Source organism: Sinocyclocheilus grahami, unplaced genomic scaffold, assembly GCF_001515645.1.
Source record: "Sinocyclocheilus grahami isolate Dianchi unplaced genomic scaffold, SAMN03320097.WGS_v1.1 scaffold782.1, whole genome shotgun sequence".
Lineage (NCBI taxonomy): Eukaryota > Metazoa > Chordata > Actinopteri > Cypriniformes > Cyprinidae > Sinocyclocheilus > Sinocyclocheilus grahami.
In genome coordinates this window covers 169,193-187,694 of record NW_015505961.1, presented here as the reverse complement: position 1 = coordinate 187,694, position 18,502 = coordinate 169,193, and the positions used below count along the sequence as shown (strand labels likewise).

Here is an 18,502-nt window from a genome sequence, read left to right as displayed (position 1 = left end):
AAAATACAAGTTTTTGTTTACATAATATATGTGTGTGTGCTGTGTATATATATTATGTACATATAAAGACACACACATGCATTTATATATTTAAAAAAATATGTATATATAATTTATATTATAAATACATATTTTATATATAAATATAACACTTTTCTTAAATATATTATTTATATCACATTGGTCAAACAATCTGTTTGTGTCTAAATCGGCGACAGTTCTCCACAATAATAAGCTGCAAAGTGGACCAGACTTCATGCCGATAGTACATAATAAATAAACACAGCACACACACATATATTATGTAAACAAAAACTTGTATTTTGGATGCGATTAATCGAATTCTGACAGCACTAGTTTAGAGTGATTTATTCACAATATGAAACAGATTTTATTAAATTATTAAATGGTTTGTTGAATTTAAATGATCAAAATGAAACGTTTTTTAATTTTATTAAATCATGTACGTAAAAAAACAATTCCACAATTGCAAAATATCAATATTTAAACACATGAATAACTATGAACATTTATATTCCATTTATAAATTCACTGTAAACCACAGCTTCACGGGGCTTATTGCTTTAATTGTTATTATATTATATATAAATATATTTAATATATAAACATAACATATTTTTCTGAAATATATACATGCATGTGTGTGTATTTATATATACATAATAAATAAACACAGCACACACACATATATTATGTAAACAAAAATTGTATTTTGGATGCGATTAATCAAATTCTGACAGCACTAGTTTAGAGTGATTTATTCACAATATGAAACAGATTTTATTAAATTATTAAATGGTTTGTTGAATTTAAATGATCAAAATGAAACGTTTTTTAATTTGATAAAATCATGTGCGTAAAAAAACAATTCCACAATTGCAAAATATCAATATTTAAACACATGAATAACTATGAACATTTATATTCCATTTATAAATTCACTGTAAGCCACAGCTTCACGGGGCTTATTGCTTTAATTGATTATGAAAGCCGATTTATATGATGAAATGTGTTTCTCACCGAAGCAGCGGCGGCCGTTGTCGGACAGCACGAACCCGGGCTGACAGAGGCACTGGAAGCTGCCCGGCGTGTTTTTACACGTGCCGAACTGACAGATGTTGGGCTCCACGGTGCACTCGTTGATATCTGTGCAGGACAGGACGGGTCAGCGCGGCTCACAGGTGTGTGTGTGTGTGTGTGTGTGTGACTGTGAAGCTCTTACCCACACACTTGTCGTTCTGCACCTCGTATCCGGGCGGACAGATGCAGCGGAACGAGCCATCCAGATTCTGACAGGTCCCCGGCTGACAGGCGCCCGGCAGCGTCACGCACTCGTTAATATCTGACACCACACAAACACTCACATCATTACATTACAGTTAGGCCTGTCGCAATAATCAATACATCAACTTATCGCACAATATATGTACATGACCTCAGTCATTTTTGGTGACGCTATATATCGCCCATTATATTTACATACATTATATTACATTTGCATGCTATTTACAAAACACTATAAAAAAATGTTTTGAACATTCCACTTGCGCCTGTGTCTTTCGCAGCTTCTCGTACATAACGTGGTGTAGTTGGTGCTAGTTCAAATTTTTAAAAATGCTTTACAAACAAAGTTTCATCTGCAGATATGGCCTTGTTTAGGGATCTGTGTCTTTGTGCATACGGACATCTGACTGCTGAGTAGTGATTGTGTTCTTCAGCAATAGTGTGCACCCTTCATTTACAGAGAAAATGAGGTCAGGGAAAAATCTGTCATAAAATGGTGTTAAAATGACAATAAAAAAGGCTCATTGCAATTTTTTTAATGGGGCAATATATCGCACAACAAAAAGTTGTTATCGTGACAGGCTTAATTAATTACAGTCCTGCACAACACAATACACGATGACCAGAGCAACTAAACTACAGCAAAGATAGCAGTCTGAAAAAGTCTTCAAATGACTAAAAACAGCAGCTTTGATAACAGGGTGATGTGTTTTTAATTATACAAAAAAAAAAAAAAATTCTAAGCAGTGTTTGGAACACAAATGTATCTAAAAATAGTGGTTAAATATGTATATAAATTATATAATATATAACAAAAAATTAACTTAAATGATTTTAGCAAATGGCTGCAATATAACAAAGAGTGAACAATTTAAGAGGGTCTGAATACTTTCCGTACCCACTGTATATATAGATATATGTGTTATACTTGTACATTATATAAAATATAAAAAAATGTGAAATACTTTGAATATAAAATCTATAAGAAATATAATAGATATTACATTTTATTTCTAAATATTTTAATGTTAAACACAACTTCGTCCTAAATATGACTAATAAAAACACCCTGTCATCTAATTCAATTGCAAAATATCAATATTTAAAGTTAATATTTATAAAGCAATTTATAAATATCTATTTTTATTTATAAATGTACACTAGGCACAACTAATAAAACACCCTACATTATCTAAAAAAAATACTTATTAATGCAAAATATTATATCAAATTTATGAAATATTAGTAATATAAATAATAAATCAAATATGTATACATCTTATTTATAAATATTTTTATGTAAAACAAATTTTTGCTAAATACAATTAATGAATCACCATATTTCATCTAATTCAATTGTAAAATACCAATATTTAAAGAAATTAATTACATATTTTATTTATAAATTTACACTAGGTAAAACTACTAAAATGCCCACTTTATTTAGATGAAATAATATTTATTAATGGCAATGTAATATATAAAATACATAAAAAAATTAGTAATATGAGACACATAATAAAATAGATTTAAAATATGTGTGCATCGTATTTATAAATATCTGATGTGAGTAAAACTAATAAAACACCCTACTTTATGTAAACAAATGCATGTTTATGAACATCTAGAATTTATTTATTAATATTATTCACCTTCAACTAATAAAACGCTATTTCTAAATCGCAAAACACAAATTATGATTAATATATAAAATGTATTTGTAAATGTAAATATTTAAATTGTTAACAAAACGTGGGATTTAATTATTTAGAAATAAGGAGTGTGCTCACGCTTATTTTGTCAAACTGTATTTTATATTACAAAAGCAAGGTTATTTGGCTTATTTGGTCTACGGGTTACAAACACACACGAGATGCGTTTCTGAAATTAAAGGGCAGAAATCCCAGAGTTTTCCCTGGGGATCAATGGTATGGATGTTAGAGAGGTGTCAGGGGTCTCTGTTGATGATCTGTACAGTAAGAGGCTCACCGACGCAGTTCTTGCCATCCGGCGTCAGGTTATATCCGTCCAGACACAGACACCTGAAGGAGCCCATGCTGTTGATGCACTGGCCGTTCCTGCACACCTGACTGGCGTGAACGCTGCACTCGTCGATATCTGAACACACAGGCATTCCTCATCAGAAACCACCTCCGCTGTCATTAGGATATCACACGTGTACACATAGTTTGACATTAACACCCATAGAATCAGTAACAAATGATGGTCGGTATATTGAATTTCTGTGACATTTTAACTACAATGTTCATAAAACGTCCAAAATATGATTACAAAATGAGTACATTATCTTTGCATGCACATTTTAGCTCATATATTTAGCATAATATTTTATTTAAAAATGTTATTATTGCTTATAATTATCTGTAAAAATGTACAACACACACACAAAAAAACAAAACAATTAAAGACAAATTTCTGTACAGTATTAAATCGTTAATTATGTATGTGTTTAAATGGTTGAAGTCGCAATATAAAACGTTTAAAATATTACGATAAAAAAATTAAATTGTAAAGTTAACATCCTGTTTCAGTTTCATTTTAAATAAAGGAAACATTGAAGTCTTTCCTGCTATATGCAAGTCTTTCCCATGCTATAATATGCAAACTTCTTTACCATATTAAGTAGTTAATCCTGTATTTAAAGTTGAAATGGTTAAAATCACAATCTAAAAAGTTTAAAATAAATGTTAAAATTGTAAAGTTTCAAACTGATAAAAATATCACGTAATCATTAGAGCCCTACCGATATATCGTTTTGCCGATATTATCGGCCGATATGAGCATGTCGCAGATATATCGGTATCGGTGAATATGCTGCCGATATGAACATTGTTTTTTACAGAACATATAATGCAGATTAAATGCTTCTGAATGCTTAAAAAGATTTTAAAAAGTAGTGAATTAGTAATAAAATCAAATAATAAAATCAAATAAAACTAAAAATCAAATAAGCAGTCATTAAATAAAAAAATTATGTAACATTAAAAAAATTAAGCTGTCATTAGGTGGGTTAGTTTTTGAAGGTGTGTCATTCAAACCCCATTTGCATAAAAAAAAAAAAAAAAAAAAATAAATATATATATATATATAAGAAAAAAAAATATATATATATATGTATATAATTTAAGCAGTCATTAGATGGGTTGGTTTTTGAAGTTGTGGCCAAGTAAGTGTTGGGTAAGTTACAAAAAAGTAATTAATTACATCTTCAACAGTGTAATTATATTACTGTAATTATAACTCTCTCCAAAAAGTATTTCATTACTTATTATTACGAATTACTTTCTAAATCCTATATCAACCTCGACAAGTTAATGATACAAGGATAGACATGAAATGGTTCTTTTAATTTCATTCAAATAAATAAAAAGATAACTACATAAATTATTCTGGTCACACTTTAGATTAGAGCCCAATTATCACTAGTAGCTATGACTTTTGCCTCAATATACTCCTAATTACTGCTTATTAATACTTATTAAAGTAGTTGTTAAGTTTAAGAAGGAATTGGGTAGATTAAGGATTTAGAATAAGGTCTTGCAGAACAAGACATTAATATGTGTGTTTTTTTAAGTAATAATAAACAGCCAATATCCCAGTAATATTCATGCTAATACCCAACTAGTTAATAGTGAGAATTGGACACTAAAGTGTTACCAATATTCTTATTAACTCACCAAAGTATTTAAAGTGAGAAGGGTACATAAAAAAACATGCATTTTAAGGTTAGACTTAAAATTTTGATGTTAAATCCACTATTGTATTGTGTATAAATGTTCTACAGTCTATACACAGTATTAAGTTGAATGATTGCTTAAATGGTTAATATTTGTATATTTATTTTATACAGTTTTTTTATTTTATGCAGTGCTGTGCAATGCATTTTATTCTATTGTATTTTGACTTGTGACTTTGAATGCCACACCCTCAGAAACAAAGACCCAAATTATTTTATTTATATATTAATTTCCTATTTTTTTTAATTTTTTAAAAAGTAGCCTCAATTTTAATGCCACACCTTCAGAAACCAAGACCCACCTAAAATAATTTCACTGCTTAAAAATAATCTTACAATTTAATTGAATGAAACATTTAATTTAATTCAAAAGTAGCCTGAATTTTAATGCACACCTTCAAATTATTTTATTTATATATTTATTTCCTATTTTTTTTTATTTTACTTTATTTTTTTTTTATTCCATGCAAATGGAGCCTGAATTTGAATGCCACACCAAGGCCTCATTTAATTTAATTAAAAAATAGCAGAAACCAAGAAACCAAGACCCACCTAAAATATTTTCACTGCTTAAAAATCTTTACATTTTAATTGAATTTATTTCAAAAGTAGCCTGAATTTTAATGCACACCTTCAGAAACCAAGACCCACTTAAAATAATTACACTGCTTAATAATAATTTTACATTTACTAATTTTTAATTTACACTATTTAATTGTAATTTATGCAAAGGTAAGCAATGAAAAAATTGCCTGAAATGTAATGCCACACCTTCAGTAACCAAGTCCCACCTAATGACTGCCTAAATTATTTATATTTCTATATTTATTTTTTATTTTATGCATTTTATTTTATACTATTTTATTTTATGCAATGGAAAATTTGCCTAAATCTGAATGCCACACCCTCAGAAACTATGAGATATATTTATTTATATTTTTAATTTTATGCGGCACAACACATTTCATTTAATATTTATTAAATTTTATTCAAAGCTAAGCAATGCAAATGAAGTGTAAATTTGAATACCACACCATCAGAAACCAAGGCCCAACTAAATTAAATGATTTATATTTATATTAGTTATTTTCTATATGTATTTTTTTATTTTATGCAATGCATTTTGTTTTATATCATTTCTTTTTTACATTTTATTTTGTGCAATGCAATGCATAGTAATGTCTGTGTATTTTCTCAGCGATTTCTCCTCCAATATTTTGACTTTCATTATGTATTTAGACATGGTTCTCCCACACTCACACGTGGCTGGTGTGGGACAGGCCTCGCAGGGTCTGTTCCAGGCTTTGCCCACATTATAGGCGCAGCAGCACATCTTCTTGGTCATGTTGAAGGAGAGCTCGTTCTCGCAGGTGTCGTTGAAGTTGCGGTAGCACACGCTCTTTCTCATATCTGTGAAACAAACACGGATGAGCTCAGGAAGCTGTGATTCAGTCCTAAACGCTCGCCGAGCGGCTCTTACCCATGCAGTTGTTTCCTCCGTTCACCTGCATGTACTCGGGCGGACAGACGCAGGTGTAGTTTCCCAGCGTGTTGTAGCAGGTTCCCGGACCGCAGATGCCGATGTGCGCCGTACATTCATCAATATCTGAGAGAATCCATCAGAAAATATATCAGCATTCAGACACTCGATCGACTCCAACTCTTTCTGTCTCGTTGCTCCTTTTATAGATGTTTGCAGAAATTTGCATGTCTTTATTACAATTATACAAATTAAATACCGTAAAATTAATTCAAGATCATTTATACAGTGTTAATAATTTCATTAAAAGTAAATTGCACAAATTCATAAAAATACATTCATAAACATTATAATAAAGTTTTTTAAAGTATAATAAAGTTAAATAAAAGTAATGCATTTAAATAAAAGTTACTAAACGTTAAAATGTTTAATTATTAAATAATTCAAAATTATAAACATATTAAATAATATACATTTAATATAAAACTACTTTAATAAAAAATACTTAAAATAAGATTTGTAAAAGTAAATGAAATTATTGAAATATTAATATAAATTGCTCATATAAATACATTATTAAAAATAAATTAGGTTACTAAAAAATTAAATTCAATAAATGTAATTAAAAGTTCATTTAATTCTTTAAAATATTAATATTTAACTTCAGTTTAAACATTTAATTGAAATTAATTCAAATGTAATTATTGTTACTCACTTAAAAGTAAATTTCAAATTAAAATACTCATACATTTATTATAAAATTAAGTTATTTTATTTAATTCAAATCACACAATTATGAATTATTAAAATAATTAATAAAAATAAATGTACATTTAATTAAATTAAATTAATTTAATTATAAGAATATTGACAGATTTTTTTGTATATTTTTTAATTGAATTTAAAGATATATTTAATTAAAAGTTAATTATTTAATTTAAATTACAAAAATAAAATATTTAATTAAAAAAAACAAATATATCAAGGTTACTTAACATTAAAATTCAATAAATGTAAATTGGATAAAAAATTAATTAATTATTGAAATTCATTATATATTTAATATGAATATTAAATTGTTTAATCAAATGTTAATTATTGTTATATTAATATATCAATGTTATATTTAATTAAAAGTGAATAAAACAAATACATTAATGCATAAATAACAATTAATCAAATAATTAAATGACTAAAAATGTAATTAAATTACTAAATTTAAATTGCTGAATAAAATGACTAAAAAGAAAATCTCTCTGAGCTCTGTGGCTGCTGTCGGCCGGACCTTCGCAGATGCGTGTCTCCTCGTTGAGGTAGTATCCGGCGGGACACTCGCACTGGAAGCTGCCGAAGGTGTTGACGCAGTTTCCCCCCTGACACAGACCGGGCAGCTCCTGGCACTCGTCGATGTCTGAGAGCGGGACAGAGAGATTATTAATGTAGGCGTCGTTAGACTCACAGACCACAGGTGTTGCGCTGTTGAGCTGCTCTTACCCTCCAGGATGACGGTGATGGGATTGGGCCGGAAACCCTCTCCTCCGGGACACAGTGTTTTGTACTCGGCTGTGAGGAGACACACAGTTCATCATGAATACAATCAGTCTGTGGTGTTTTCGACTTTTTATTTGGCTGATGCTTGTAGCGATATTTAGGGAGCAGAGTGAGCGACAGCTGTTATAATGATGATATATATGTACAAATTACTATTAAATGACAGTAAATGAGACAAAAATTGTGGGAATTCAAGCTTTAGGTTTTAGTTTTACTACAGCACAGAAATCGGCTGATGGGAAAATAGCTAAATATTTACCGATATATCTGGTATTTTTGTTACACTTTACAAGAAACTAAGACTGAAATAAGTGGGAATAAAAATAATAATAATAATTGTATATATTCTTAAAAAGAAATCGGCTGATGGGAAAATAGCTAAATATTTACCGATATATCAGTCTCTTGCTGGTATTTTTGTTACACTTTACAAGAAACTAAGACTGAAATAAGTGGGAATACAAATAATAATAATAATTGTATATATTCTTAAAAATGTATCGGCTGATGGGAAAATAGCTAAATATTTACCGATATATCGGTCTCTTACTTGTATTTTGTTACTTTCCAAGAAACTAAAATAAGACTGAAATAAGTGGGAATAAAAATAATAATAATAATTGTATATATTACTGAAAATGTATCGGCTGATGGGAAAATAGCTAAATATTTACCAATATATCAGTCTCTTGCTTGTATTTTTGTTACACTCTACAAGAAACTAAAATAAGACTGAAATAAGTGGGAATAAAAATAATAATAATAATAATTGTATATATTACTGAAAATGTATCGGCTGATGGGAAAATAGCTAAATATTTACCGATATATCGGTCTGTTGCTTGTATTTTTGTTACACTCTACAAGAAACTAAAATAAGACTGAAATAAGTGGGAATAAAAATAATAATAATAATTGTATATATTATTGAAAATGTATGGGCTGATTGGAAAATAGCTAAATATTTACCGATATATCGGTCTGTTGCTTGTATTTTTGTTACACTCTACAAGAATCTAAAATAAGACTCAAATAAGTGGGAATAAAAATAATAATAATTGTATACATTCTTAATAATTTATCAGCTGATGGGAAAATAGCTAAATATTTACTGATATATCGGTCTCTTGCTTGTATTTTTGTTACACATTAAAAGAAACTAAAATAAGACTCAAATAAGTGGGAATAAAAATAATAATAATAATTGTATATATTCTTGAAAATGTATCGGCTGATGGGAAAATAGCTAAATATTTACCGATATATCGGTCTTTTGCTTGTATTTTTGTTACACTCTACAAGAATCTAAAATAAGACTCAAATAAGTGGGAATAAAAATAATAATAATTGTATACATTCTTAATAATTTATCAGCTGATGGGAAAATAGCTAAATATTTACTGATATATCGGTCTCTTGCTTGTATTTTTGTTACACATTAAAAGAAACTAAAATAAGACTCAAATAAGTGGGAATAAAAATAATAATAATAATTGTATATATTCTTGAAAATGTATCGGCTGATGGGAAAATAGCTAAATATTTACAGATATATTGGTCTCTTACTTGTATTTTTGTTACACTCTACAAGAATCTAAAATAAGACTCAAATAAGTGGGAATAAAAATAATAATAATTGTATACATTCTTAATAATTTATCAGCTGATGGGAAAATAGCTAAATATTTACTGATATATCGGTCTCTTGCTTGTATTTTTGTTACACATTAAAAGAAACTAAAATAAGACTCAAATAAGTGGGAATAAAAATAATAATAATAATTGTATATATTCTTGAAAATGTATCGGCTGATGGGAAAATAGCTAAATATTTACAGATATATTGGTCTCTTACTTGTATTTTTGTTACACTCTACAAGAATCTAAAATAAGACTCAAATAAGTGGGAATAAAAAATAATAATAATGCATTTATTTTATAATTAATTTTATACATATAGCTCTGTAAATATTGATATAGCTCTGTATCAATATTTTGAAAATGATCCAAATGATCACTGCTGCTTATTTTTAAATATGCTTAAGTGAAACTGAAGTTAATGACCATGGACCACAAAACCAGTCATAAGGATACATTTTTAAAAAAGCCGATATATATGGCCACTGAGAAAAGCGATATGTTTGGACTGCTAGAGGTCAGTATTGAGGTAGTGTTGTTCGTACAGGAGTTGATGGGCGGGCAGAGTTCGCAGGGGTTTCCCCAGGCTCCGCCCAGCGAGCAGCAGCAGGAGGCGCGTGTCACGCCCACCCCGATCTCAGCGCTGCAGGAGATTCCTCCGTCGCCGCGGTCCAGCGTGTCCAGGAAGCAGTTCCCCACTCGAGTGTCTGACAGAGAACAGAGACAAGCCGCGTTACGTTTACAGTGATGGCGATGAATGTGGCAGACTGAAGCGGGACGGCTCCGTACCGACGCAGCCCACGCCCGACGGGTTGAGCTCGAAGTCCGGCGGACAGTTGCACAGGTAGCTGCCGGGCAGATTCACGCACACGCCGTTGATGCAGTTCACAGGGTCGAAACACTCGTTAATGTCTGCCAAAGAGAGACGGATGAGAGACAAAAGTGAGAAATGACACACGGTCCTGATGAGATTAATACATCTGCATGTCTTCATTAAAATTATTCAAAATATTGTAAAATTGCATTAAATATAGGTTAAATACTTCATTCGGTTTAGTACTTTATTAAAAGTAAATTACGCAACTAAATTAATTACAAAAAAAACATAAAATTAACAAGTTGCTAAACATTGAAATTCCATAAATGTGCAAATATTAAATTAAATTATTAAATAAAAAATTTATTTCACAATATTATTATAAATTGAAATATAAATTAAAATATTGATATAAATGTAAGACAATTATTTCATTATTTTATTTAAACTATAATTACACAAATAAAATGGTTAATTAAAATAGTTACTAAACATTAAAATTAAATGTAAAATGTATTCATTAAAATGTATTGCATTTCATTATTTTATTTAAAGTAAAATTAAATCAAATAAATTTGAGAAAAAAGCGATTTAAGTCCACGATGCTCAAAAATGAGGCTCTTTTGTTGATGTTTGCTGAAATGTATATATTTGCATGTCTTTATTAAAATACAAAATAATGTAAAATTTATTAAAAGTTCTATACTTTATTTTTATTATTTCACCAAAACTAAAAATACACAGACAAATAAATGTATTACACATAAGTAATTTAAATATGAATATACAATTATTTAATCAAAAGAGTATATTATTAATATTATTATTATTATTACGTCAATAAATAGTAAATCACATCAACAAATAATGTTAATTAAATAAATCAGTGTTATCAAACAAGTCAACAAAACAACAAAATTTAATTTAAAATGAATTAAGACAATGAATCTAACTTGATATAAATGTAATAGATTTCATTAAAATATTAATCTAAAACGATTTAACTACAAACAATAATTTAAATTAAAAGTAAATTACACACAAATAAACTTTTATAAAATAAATTAAGGAAAAATATGTATTTGATTAAATAGTTTTTCATTTAAATTAAAATAAATATTATAAATAATTATAAAATACATTTTGAATATAAAAGGATTTAATTAAACTTTAATTATTTATTATTTGAAAGTAAACTACAAAAATAATAAAATAATTTACAAAAATACAAGGCTACGCTCACATTTAGTGCCTCTTTTGTCGACATTTGCTGAAATGAACACAGTCTTAAGATCTCTCCATGATGCCGTGATTCGTGTGTGTGTGTGTGAGTGTGAGAGTGTGTGTGTGTGTGTGTGTGTGTGTGTGTGTGTGTGTGTGTGAGTGTGAGTGTGTGTGTGTGTGTGTGTGTGTGTGTGTGAGTGTGTGTGTGTGTGTGAGTGTCTCACCTGTGCAGTTTCCTCCGCTGCGGTCCAGCTCGTAGCCGTAGTCGCAGATGCAGCGAAACATTCCCGGCAGGTTCTGACACGATCCAAACACGCAGATGTTCTGGAAGTTACACTCGTCGATGTCTGCCGGACAAGACACACACAGCAGATCGAGTGAGTGTGTGTTACTGTAAGTGTGTGTGTGTGTGTGTGTGTGTGTGTCACTGTGTGTGTGTGTTTGTGTGTTTACCCTGGCAGGCCTTGCTGTCTTCAGTCGGGGTGAAGCCCATCTCACACTCGCAGCGATATCCGCCCGGCGCGTTCAGACACTGACCGTTCTCACACAGATTCACGTTATCAGCGCACTCGTCCATGTCTGCAGACAAATACGCAAACCACCAACAATCCTGCCATTTATGTCAAGTTTTACAGCAGAAAAAGATTCTGTACAAACAAACTTAGGACCAGAGACTGTAGCTTAGTGCTGTCAAACGATTAATCGCATCCAAAATAAAAGTTTTAGGTTTTTATATAAATACACACACATGCATGTACATATTTAAGAAAGATATGTTACGTTTATATATTTTAAATATTTATATATGATATAATTTATTATACATGTAAATAATTTCAAAATATATGCTGTATGTGTGTGTCTTTATATATACATAATAAATATACACAGTACACACACACATATATTGAGCATGTATATAGAAAAATATTTTATGTTTATATTAAATATATTTATATATGATATAATTTATATGAACATAAATATATGCATGCAAATACATGTAAATATTTTCCAAATATATGCTGTATGTGTTTGTCTTTATATATACATAATAAATATACACAGCACACACACACATATTATATAAACAATAACTTTTATTTTCGTTGCGATTAATCATTTGACAGCACTAATATATATATATATATATACATATATATATATATATTACAAAGAAAATATGGAAAATTAACAAAATAGAAAAATAGAAAGTAATTAAAAGTAAAAGATAAAAGATTACTTATAAAAGTAAAAGATTACTTATAGGTTTAAGTAAAGATTATTTTTAATTATTTCATTTAAAGTTAAAAAAATAAATTACACAAACACAAATAATAAGATGAAATAGATTTCTGAACAATTAAATTAACGTAAAATTTTGTTCAGTTTCGTTTACGTTCAGGTTACTTTATAAGTAAAGATTATTTTTATTATTTAATTTAAAGTTCAAATGAAAAGTGAATTACACAAACAAACAAATACAATAACTTCATAAAACAAAGGCTATTAAACATGAAATGAGAAGCGTGTGTTGCGTGATACCGGAGCAGGAGAATCCGTCGCCGTTGAATCCCTCCTTACAGGCGCAACGGTACGATCCCGGCGTGTTCATGCACTCGGCGTTCGGGTTACAGTTGTGTTCCTCCGTCACGCACTCGTCCACATCTGCAGCGACGCAAACACAGCCTCAAACCACATCCAGGACACTAACATTAACCTGCCGATCATCAGCACTCGTCACTCACCGACGCATTTGATCCCGTCGCCCTCCCAGCCGTCGCGGCAGCGGCACTTGAAGCTCCCCGGGACGTTGACGCAGGAGGCGTGCATGTCGCAGTTATGAGCACCGACCTCACACTCGTCGATATCTGATGCAAAACAAACACTTTACAGCAGCTGGTCTTTCGTTTGAGGTTGGACTCGATTCTTGAGGAATCCGGGTTACCTGTGCATCCGGTGGAGCCCTTCTTGACGAAGTATCCCAGCTGACAGTGACAGATGAAGGACCCTTTAGTGTTTTCACAGTCGCCGTGCAGACAGATGTTGGGATTCAGATCGCATTCGTTGACATCTGGCCGAATACAAGACAGGGCGGATCAAATTAGGACATAATACGAGCATATAAATACATCAAAGAGGCATTACACTATCATGACTAAACATCAGAATAAAAATATACAAAGAAAAAAAAACTGGAAGTAAACAAATAAATGCAATAAAATAATTCATATGAAAATTAAATAAAATCAAAATCAAGCTTACTTTGAATACAATTAAGGTAACATTAAATAAATAAAAAATATTGAACTAAAATTAAATCATTAATTTATTATTTAAAATTAAACAAGTAAGAAAAATTCATAAAAATAATTCATAAAATAAATCAAGGTTACTACGTATTCTAATTAAATAATGACAAAATTCTTAAGTTAAAAGTAAATTATTACTACGTAAATTACAAAAAAGATAAAAAAGTAACAAACATACAAATAAAAAATAAAATGGCAAACATTTGAATAATTCATAAATTATACAATAAATCAAGGTAACTAAACATTCAAATTATTTAATTAAAAGCTAATTATTTTTTTATTTAAAAGTAAAAAAATAATGAATGAAATAAAAAGGTAAATTATTATTTTTTACTTAAAAGTAAAATATAATTAATGAAATAATTAATAAAGTTAAGGTTACTACACATTCAAATTATTAACTTAAAAGTAAATTCTTAGTTAATAAATTACAATAAAGATAAAAAGGGAAATGATACAAGCATACAAATAAAAAATAAAATGGCAAAAATTGAATGATTCATTAAAAAAATAAATTATAAAATAAATCAAGCTAACTACACATTAAAGTTATTTAATTATTTAATTAAAAGTAAATTATTATTTTTTATTTAAAAGTTAAACAAAAAACTAATAACATAATTCATAAAAATAATTCATAAAGTAAATCAAGGTTACTTATCCCTTAAAATGTAATAATGTAAACTTGAATTCCAAGTAAAGCATAACTATTTTTATTATTTAATTAACAGTAAACGAAAAGTACATTTAAAAAATATTTAAAAATCATTAAATAAATCAAGGCTACTAAGCAATAAAATGAAATAATGTAAATACCTTTCAAGCCTTTTTATTACTTAAATAAAAATGCAACAAACAAATTAATATAATTTATAAAAAGAAAATTAATCGAGGTTAATAAGTATTAAAACGAATGTAAAATATTGAATCAAAAGTAAATATGACTTTTTCATTTAAATTACACAAACATAAAATAATAAAAAAATAAGTCAAGGTTACTAAGGATGATGACTGAATTAATTTACTAATTTTTATTATTTAGATTACACAAAAAACTATTTAAAAAAATTAATTCATGAAATAAAGCAAAGATACTGTAAATTAGTAAATGATATTAAATATGCTTATTATTTAAAAGTAATATATATACACACACACAAATGTAAACATGAGTGGAGTTTCGTGTCTCACCGATGCAGGTGCGCATGTCCATGGAGGCCATGAAGCCGTCGTAGCAGAGGCAGCGATATTCTCCGGGGATGTTCGTACACTGGCCGCCGTCGCAGATGTCCGGCGTGTCTTCACACTCGTCGATGTCTGTGGGGAGAGACGAGGCTCAGTGTGTGTGTGTAAGTGTGTGTGTGTTAGAGCTGCACGATTCTGGATAAACTGAGAATCAAGATTTTTATCTCCAATAGATATCACGATTCTCCCACGATTCTGAGCTAAACTAAATAATGGCAAAAGATGAATTGCTGCAGTCTGTTTAAAAGTGTTGAATTTGAATGACGTATTAAACGTTTTAATATATGTGACCCTGGAGCACAAAATCAGTCTTAAGTCGCATGGGTATATTTGTAGCAATAGCCAACAATACAATTTATGGGTCAAAATTATTAAACTAAAATCATTAGGATATTAAGAAAAGATCATGTTCCATGAAGATATTTTGTAAATTTCCTACCGTAAATATATCAAAACTTAATTTTTGATTAGTAATATGCATTGATAAGAACTTAATTTGGACAACTTTAAAGGTGATTTTCTGAATATTAAATTTTTTTTGCACCCTCAGATTCCAGATTTTCAAATTTTTGGATCTCGGCCAAATATTGTCCTATCCTAACAAACCATACATCAATGGAAAGATTATTTATGATGTATAAATCTCAATTTCAAAAAAATTGACCCTTATGACTGGTTTTGTGGTCCAGAGTAACATATAGGCCTAATATATATATTTAAAATATAATATATTTAATACACCAATTTGTAGTGTTTAAATGATGAAAAAGTATTATGAATAAATGATTCAGTGACTCACTCATAAATACTTAACTTGTTTCATTACTGGATGAATCAGCATTTTTGAATGAATCTCCTGAATGAATGATTCAATAACAAATAGATTTTTTAACAGTCACTTGTCGCCACCTAGTGGCGAAACGATGCAATCAACGTTATTTGAAGCGCAAATTACTTTCGAAAGATACTTGCTCTATTTTGATCGCTACCATAGACATAAATTTTTATATCCAAACTATAAACTTTCATTCCAGTATTTCTGAGATAATATGACTGTTAGACAGAAATAATACTGTGTGGTATTATTTTAATTATTATTAGTATTATTAATAGACATGGGCAAATCGTTGTCATTTAGAAATTAGATGGCATGGGTGTTTGAATCGAAATTGCGATCTTTTAACGATTAATCGTGCAGCTCTAGTGAGTGTGTGTGTGTGTGTGTGTGTGTGTTACCGGCGCAGGTCCTGAGGTCGGGCATGAGCGCGTAACCTTCGCTGCAGCTGCATTCGTAACTTCCCTCCGAGTTCGTACAGTGAGTATCGCAGCCGCCGTTCATGGTGGGGCACTCGTCGATGTCTGCGAAAATGAGAAGAGGCACGTTTATAGTTGATGAACTGATCTGGATCGTTAGTTTGATGCATGTCGATGTCGGTGGAGGTTTCTCACCCACGCAGCCCTGTCTGTCGGGCGTCACCTGGTATCCCGTGTCGCAGGAGCACTGATAGGTGCCCACCATATTCACACACTGACCGTTCTTGTGTGTGTGTGTGTGTGTGTGTGTTACCGGCGCAGGTCCTGAGGTCGGGCATGAGCGCGTAACCTTCGCTGCAGCTGCATTCGTAACTTCCCTCCGAGTTCGTACAGTGAGTATCGCAGCCGCCGTTCATGATGGTGCACTCGTCGATGTCTGCGAAAATGAGAAGAGGCACGTTTATAGTTGATGAACTGATCTGGATCGTTAGTTTGATGCATGTCGATGTCGGTGGAGGTTTCTCACCCACGCAGCCCTGTCTGTCGGGCGTCACCTGGTATCCCGTGTCGCAGGAGCACTGATAGGTGCCCACCATATTCACACACTGACCGTTCTTGCACAGGTTATCACTCAGCTGACACTCGTTCACATCTGAGGAGGGAAAAAATATAATAATAATTAACGTGCGAGATAAAAGTTTTTTTATAAATGAAATTAATAGTTATTTTAATTATATAATAATTTTCTAATAAAAAATTATGCACAATTATACTCAAGATTATTTCGTTTATCTAATGTTTTCACCACTAGAGTAAAGCACAGCAGGTCTGTACCTTCACAGGCAGAAGCTTCTGCGATCAGCTGGTGACCCGGAGGACAGTCGCACTCATAACTGCCCTCGGTGTTCAGACACGTCCCGCCGCGGCACAGCAGGGGGTCGCGCTCGCACTCGTCGATGTCTGCGGGACAGAGAGAGAGAGACGCTGTGACACACAGGCTTTCAGAGGCCGGGAAAAACGTCCAGGGTTCGAGTCTCACCCATGCAGTTCTTCATCATCATGAAGCCGCTCTCATAGCCGTCGAAGCACTCGCACTCGAAGCTGCCGGGCGTGTTGACGCAGACGCCGTGTCCGCACAGGTCCGGAGAGATGGTGCACTCGTCGATATCTGCGGGAGCGAGGGGAACAGCGTGAGCGGTAGGGCTGGGAAAATAAATCGATGCATCGCGAATCAAGAAATTATTCAGCATCGATTTTCCGAATGCATTATGATTCTTTTTTTAATCGATGCTGAGCTTAGTTTTGAACAGTAGATGGCGCTGCACACTTTAGAAACAGCCGTACTCTGCTTGTTTCCAAATCCTTACACACACTTGAATCGCTCAGAATCGATTCCAGAGAGAATCACGATGCATTCGGAAGATCTCAGAATCAATCCACGAATCGATTCTGCATCGATTTATTGTCGCAGCCCTAGTGAGCAGTGCAGTGAAAAGCGTGTCGGCTTTGATTTAGTATTTGATGTTTGACCTGTGCAGTTCCTCTCCTCCATGGTGAGGGCGAAGCCGCTTTCGCAGCGGCATTTGAAGCTCCCGATGGTGTTTCGGCACGTCCCGTGAGTGCACAGGCCTTTGAAGACCTTACATTCGTTCACATCTGCAGAGAAACACAGGCTCATAACCTCATTATTCAACACAGAGAAAAATCCCTAAAGAGTTTGAGTGTTTTTGTAACCAAGAAATACTTTGGGGACAAAATTGCAGAAAAATGCACAGAAAACCAAAAATAGGAAAATAAATAAATAAATATTATTATTATAAAATGCCAAAATGTTTCTTTTCTTGGCTAGATAAATAAATCATTATATTTCTTTATTAGAATTGTATTTATATTTAAATAATAATTATAATTTTATA

General features: G+C 31.1%; 1 protein-coding gene across 1 annotated transcript in view; it reads right to left on the bottom strand.

Annotated features, from left to right (window-relative positions):
- Positions 1 to 18,502, bottom strand: part of fbn2b (fibrillin 2b) — an 86,374-nt gene that overhangs the window by 22,709 nt on the left and 45,163 nt on the right. The window contains exons 26-44 of the mRNA XM_016246061.1: positions 17,626 to 17,754; positions 17,421 to 17,546; positions 17,113 to 17,238; positions 16,900 to 17,022; positions 15,279 to 15,404; positions 13,721 to 13,846; positions 13,521 to 13,643; positions 13,318 to 13,440; positions 12,226 to 12,351; positions 11,997 to 12,119; positions 10,521 to 10,643; positions 10,277 to 10,438; positions 8,037 to 8,105; positions 7,828 to 7,953; positions 6,543 to 6,668; positions 6,323 to 6,472; positions 3,295 to 3,423; positions 1,244 to 1,363; positions 1,042 to 1,167 (exon numbers count right to left, since the gene is read on the bottom strand). Coding sequence (XP_016101547.1) covers positions 1,042 to 1,167; positions 1,244 to 1,363; positions 3,295 to 3,423; positions 6,323 to 6,472; positions 6,543 to 6,668; positions 7,828 to 7,953; positions 8,037 to 8,105; positions 10,277 to 10,438; positions 10,521 to 10,643; positions 11,997 to 12,119; positions 12,226 to 12,351; positions 13,318 to 13,440; positions 13,521 to 13,643; positions 13,721 to 13,846; positions 15,279 to 15,404; positions 16,900 to 17,022; positions 17,113 to 17,238; positions 17,421 to 17,546; positions 17,626 to 17,754 — 2,382 coding nt within the window. The remainder of the gene's footprint in view (positions 1 to 1,041; positions 1,168 to 1,243; positions 1,364 to 3,294; positions 3,424 to 6,322; positions 6,473 to 6,542; positions 6,669 to 7,827; positions 7,954 to 8,036; positions 8,106 to 10,276; positions 10,439 to 10,520; positions 10,644 to 11,996; positions 12,120 to 12,225; positions 12,352 to 13,317; positions 13,441 to 13,520; positions 13,644 to 13,720; positions 13,847 to 15,278; positions 15,405 to 16,899; positions 17,023 to 17,112; positions 17,239 to 17,420; positions 17,547 to 17,625; positions 17,755 to 18,502) is intronic.